At 37.6% G+C, this 5,053-nt stretch overlaps 1 protein-coding gene across 1 annotated transcript; it reads left to right on the top strand.

Annotated features, from left to right (window-relative positions):
- The first annotated feature begins 3,856 nt into the window (after positions 1-3,856).
- LOC130449164 (matrix metalloproteinase-16-like) lies at positions 3,857-4,273 on the top strand. The gene has a single exon (XM_056786841.1). The coding sequence runs from the start codon at positions 3,857-3,859 to the stop codon at positions 4,271-4,273; it is 417 nt and encodes a 138-aa protein (XP_056642819.1).
- Positions 4,274-5,053: the final 780 nt, after the last annotated feature.

Raw genomic sequence — 5,053 nt, 5'->3', positions numbered from 1 at the left:
TAACGGCTGGGTATTAAAAGATGACAAATACCAGTTCAAAAGGTTTGAAGGGGATCAACTACCGAGTTATGTTAGTGATTCGCTCAAAACTCAATCAGGTATATAATTATTATGACAAATTATGATACATAATTTTTTAATTATTCATAATTGTATAAACTTGCTTATTTTTCTTTCAGAAACTGACGAAGAAGGTGATGTTGAGGACGATCATGCCATCGACTGGAGTAGTAGTGATGAAGAAAATGAAAACATCGACGACAATGCTTAAATTAATAAACAAGTTTAAATATTTTTTTACCTGTAATCACACTTTTTATTATATTTTTATGATATTAAACTAATATTTTTTACTTTATACAACATGGCTATGAACGTAATAAAATTATTTTTTATTAGATATCTTAAAAAATAGTAATCGACTAAGTATTCGCGCTCGCACCTACAGTGGACTTTCAATGTGTCTGGCAAGATGTAAAAACCACAAAAACTGTCCGGCTATTGAGGTAACATCTTTTTATAGGTCCCCAAGTAACATATATAAAATTGAGCTTTTATACTACAGGGTGCGGCAGCATAACTTCCTTTTTTAAAAAGTTCGCCATTTAGTCGGTAGATGTCGTAACGGAGTGCTAGTGGTCACGTTCGAGAGGGGGGACTATAAAGTTTTGTCCCGGCACAGTTCAGTCGCCATCATGCGTTGGAACAGTGAGGAGCGTGCGTTTGCCGTTGAGGTTTACTTTTCGAGCGGATGTTCTGTGATCGCAACCCAGCGCGCCTTTCGGAATCGCTTTAATTTAGTCCCCTTGGCCCCTGTCCCGGACCGGAAATCAATTGTTACGTAGGTCACTACGTTCAGACAAACTGCAAGTGTGACAAGACGAAGAACTGGAGTCCCTCGTCCCATTAGATCACCGGAGAACATTGAGTTAGTTAGAACTTCAGTGTTGCGATCACCACGGCGTTCTGCGCGCAAACATGCGTCTGCCCTTGGACTTTCCGATCGTTCTGTGAGGAGAATACTTCATGATGATCTTCATTTTCATCCATACAAGATAGCAATTGTGCAGGAACTTTCTGAACGTGTCTTCAATTCTCGGAGGAACGCGTGTGAGGTTTTTCTGGAAGTCGTTCCTGAGGACGCTATTGTTTTTTTTAGTGATGAAGCCCATTTTCATTTGTGTGGATCCGTAAACAAACAAAACATGCGCTACTGGGCTGATACCAATCCTCGACAATTGCATCAACGGCCTTTGCATTCACCTAAAGTCACAGTGTGGTGTGCAATTTACTCACGTGGAATTATTGGTCCCTGGTTCTTTGAGGAAAATGAAGTCACAGTGACAGTGAATTCGCACCGGTATGTAAACATGTTACAGGAATTTTTTTTCCCACGGCTAGATGAGTTGGACTTAGGGGACACTTGGTTCCAACAAGACGGAGCAACGGCACACACTTCAAGAACATCGATGGCTGTTTTGAGGGAACACTTCCCAGAGCGCCTTATCTCAATTAGGGGCGATTTGGAGTGGCCAGCCCGCTCTCCCGATTTGACCCCTTGTGATTATTTCCTATGGGGTTTTTTGAAATCCCGTGTGTATGTGAACCGTCCAAGGACCCTACAAGATTTGAAGACGAACATCCAGGAAGAAATTGCCAACATAACGCCTGCTATGCTGGCAAGAGTCATGACAAACGCCAGAAATCGGTTTACTCAGTGTATGGAGAATGGGGGACGTCACCTAACTGATTTGATCTTCAAAACTCAGTAAAACAAAACTTTATGTATGTGCCTGTATTATAAAAAACGAATAAAAATTTTCTGATTCATACAATAAGTTTTATTAACTTTTGAAAAAAGGAAGTTATGCTGCCGCACCCTGTATAACGAAAGTATAATTGTAATTTATCAAAGTTTAGGGGTGTCTGGCAAGGGGTAGCAACTGTCATAAGTGTCCGGCAATGGATGACGAGATTTCTATAGTTATCCCGAAAAAAATATAAAAAAATTGAGCATTATGCTCTAACAAATTTTAAGTACTATTTTATACACCTTTACTACCTGTTACCTGCCCAGGTAACCACAACCCAAACTCTATAGTCGCTGGTCGTTCTTACCTGTATAGGAGACATGTACAGAGAAAATTTCAACTTTTATAAAATAATGAAGGTCTGGCCGTCGTGGGCTCTTGGGCTATTATGTGTGATCTAAAAGTTCTGGCTTCATTCGTTATCTCGTAAAAATCATAAATGGGGACCTGTACGCATGCTCCCAGCACAACATTACCTTTATCATGGCCTTAAGTGAGAAGTATTTCACCATGAAATGGTATCTACATTCTACGTTTTCCTTGTATGTTTTTATAGAAAATTTGTTGATATTTATCTTCATTGTCTGTATTGTTTCTGGGATGCGCAAGTCATTTTCAGGTGTTTATTGACAAGTTCAGTGTTACGGTCTCTCAATGTTCTGGTTTTTCGGTGAGGGTTAGCACACCATAAACATTCTGCTCCTTTGTGTATTTTATTTGGACGTATTCCTCTCTACTTATAATTATTATCAAATCAGGATTTTCTGTGACTCTCTTATTGTCTCAGCTTCTATGTTTTGTAATACTGTTTTCTTGCTCAACACAAAATTATAGATGAACCACAATACGAGCAAAGGTCTCTGTTAGTGAGAATGAACAGTTACGTTTACAAGCAATGATGGACGATATTTTATCAGATGAAGAGCCATTTGAATATTCGTCGAAAAGTTACAAGGCAACCACAAGTTATTCTGAGTCTTCTGATTTATTTTATTCTCCTGTACAGACAAAAAGACAATGTGTCAAGAAACATACCTAGTACATCGCCCGATCAACTGTCTACCGAAAATGTACCTAACCTAACCAGCGCACTAATTCGTGATTGCCTCTATACCCTTTCGTTATACAAGTTTAAGACCAAAGGCAAATTGGGAGACGTATAGCACGTTTGAGGTAACGCAGAACACGTAATTTTGTAATCTACAAAATTGAATACATTGACAAGCTCAAATTTACTAGAGACGGTTAGGGAATACGGAGAGCTGTTTATTTCCTCTTCGATAGAATAAATTTATTAGGTGATATAGATATAGATGTTTTGTTCGATTGTCAAATGTTGCTACTGTCAATCAAATCCAAACCCCCACCACTCAGCACGTGTAGCATGTACACGTCTTTCGTGTCAAGCTACTTCACACGTCCTATACGTGTCTCCCAATTAGCGTCTTGCCTAAAAAGGCCCACAAAAGAAACCGCAGTTTCTATACAAGAAAGAAAAACAGTAGATGAGCAACGTATGTCTGACTACAGAAATAGGGAAAACCGTGTGTTAGAGAGAGAGCAGCGAGACAATGTGTAAGAGAGAGAGAAACTTCGTTTTTGCGCATGCGTAAAGTTATATATTCGTTGCGATGATAACAGCGGGAGCGCTGATATACCAGGTCGGTTAAAAGTCTTTGGGTTTTTAAAAATTATATATTCCGTTATTAATGTGATTGGAAATTAGTTTTTGAGGATAGCAGAAGAGTGAAGATCATGTTAATCATTATATTAGCTGCAGTACTATGTCCAGTACTATACGTTGTCGACCAACAGTATGCTATAAAGTATTTACACCGGTTCGGGTACGCAAATGAAAATGATTTGACTAAACTTGAGGATTATTTGTTGAGTTTTCAAGAAAGATATAATATCCCTGCAACGGGAAAATTAGATGAAAATACAATTCAACTTCTAAATAGACCAAGATGTAATGTGAGTGAAGCAGCTTCCGACGATGATCATTCTTTTAGAGTTAAATCAAAATGGTCAAAATTTGATTTGAAATGGTATTTCCCCCTCAGGCAACTCCAGAATATCTTAAAGTAACCAAAAAGGCTTTTGAAGTGTGGAGTAACAGTTCAAAGTTTAAATTTGAATTAATACACAAAATACGGCCTTATGCTCCCGATATATCTATTACAGTTGTACGGGGAAAGCACTATTTTCGAGCAAAATGCCAAGGTAGAGGTGAGTGCTCCAGTACATTTGATGGGCCCGGAAAGGTGTTGGCACATGCTTATTTCCCAAAAGGCAACAGTTGTATAGAGCTTCATATTGATGCTGATGAGAAGTGGGATTTAAGTTTAGATGGATCAAGTTCAGAAGATCAGACTAGCCTACTTATGGTATTAATTCATGAAATTGGGTATATTTTAGGAATTGCTCACAGTGATATTGAGACAGCAATAATGTATCCATAGTATCAATTCAACATTGCTTCTAAATTGGATGAGGATGATAAAATGGCCCTTGAAGCTCTTTATGGACCAATCAATACATATGTAAATAATCCTTTCAAACCCACATCAGCGCTACCACCGACTACAAAGACACTTGCACATCAACCAAATGAATCGGATAAAAATTTATGTGTCATAACACCGGAGTATATGTTCATTGCCATGGCTGGTGAATTTGAAAATTACCATTTATATATTATTAATGAAAATTCCCTATGGAAAATTGATTTGAATTCGAAACTTATTCCCTCGCAACCAGAAATACTCGATGATTATTTACCTGAAGAAGTGGGTCCCATAATTCAGATTTTTCAAAGTTCTTCAGATAATTTAATAGCAGTCAATGACCGTAAATACTATGTAGCAGATTTTCCCGCTCTACAAATACTTGAGGAAAATAATTTAATTATACCTAAGAATTCTCAAATAAACACAATGTTTCAAAGCAATCATGGGAAAATATATGTATTTTATAATAACAGTAATTATATTGAATTTGACAAGAACTTGAAAACTGTTCGGAATAGAGGACAAATAAAAGATATTTTCCCTGGACTACCCACAGATGTTACAGGAGCATTCCAGTACATTGACGGACACATGTACTTTTTCAAAAACACCACATACTACAAATATAATGAGTTTACCAAAAAACTTGTTGCAGCCGGACCCTTTAATTGGAACGTGTTCGATATTCCATGTCCAAATGGAGAACTTTTAAATCATCTCAAAATTTTATTA

The sequence above is a fragment of the Diorhabda sublineata genome, chromosome 10 (genome assembly GCF_026230105.1).
Source record: "Diorhabda sublineata isolate icDioSubl1.1 chromosome 10, icDioSubl1.1, whole genome shotgun sequence".
Classification (NCBI taxonomy): domain Eukaryota; kingdom Metazoa; phylum Arthropoda; class Insecta; order Coleoptera; family Chrysomelidae; genus Diorhabda; species Diorhabda sublineata.
Note: the sequence above shows the minus strand (reverse complement) of the source record. Positions and strands in the feature narration are given on the sequence as shown.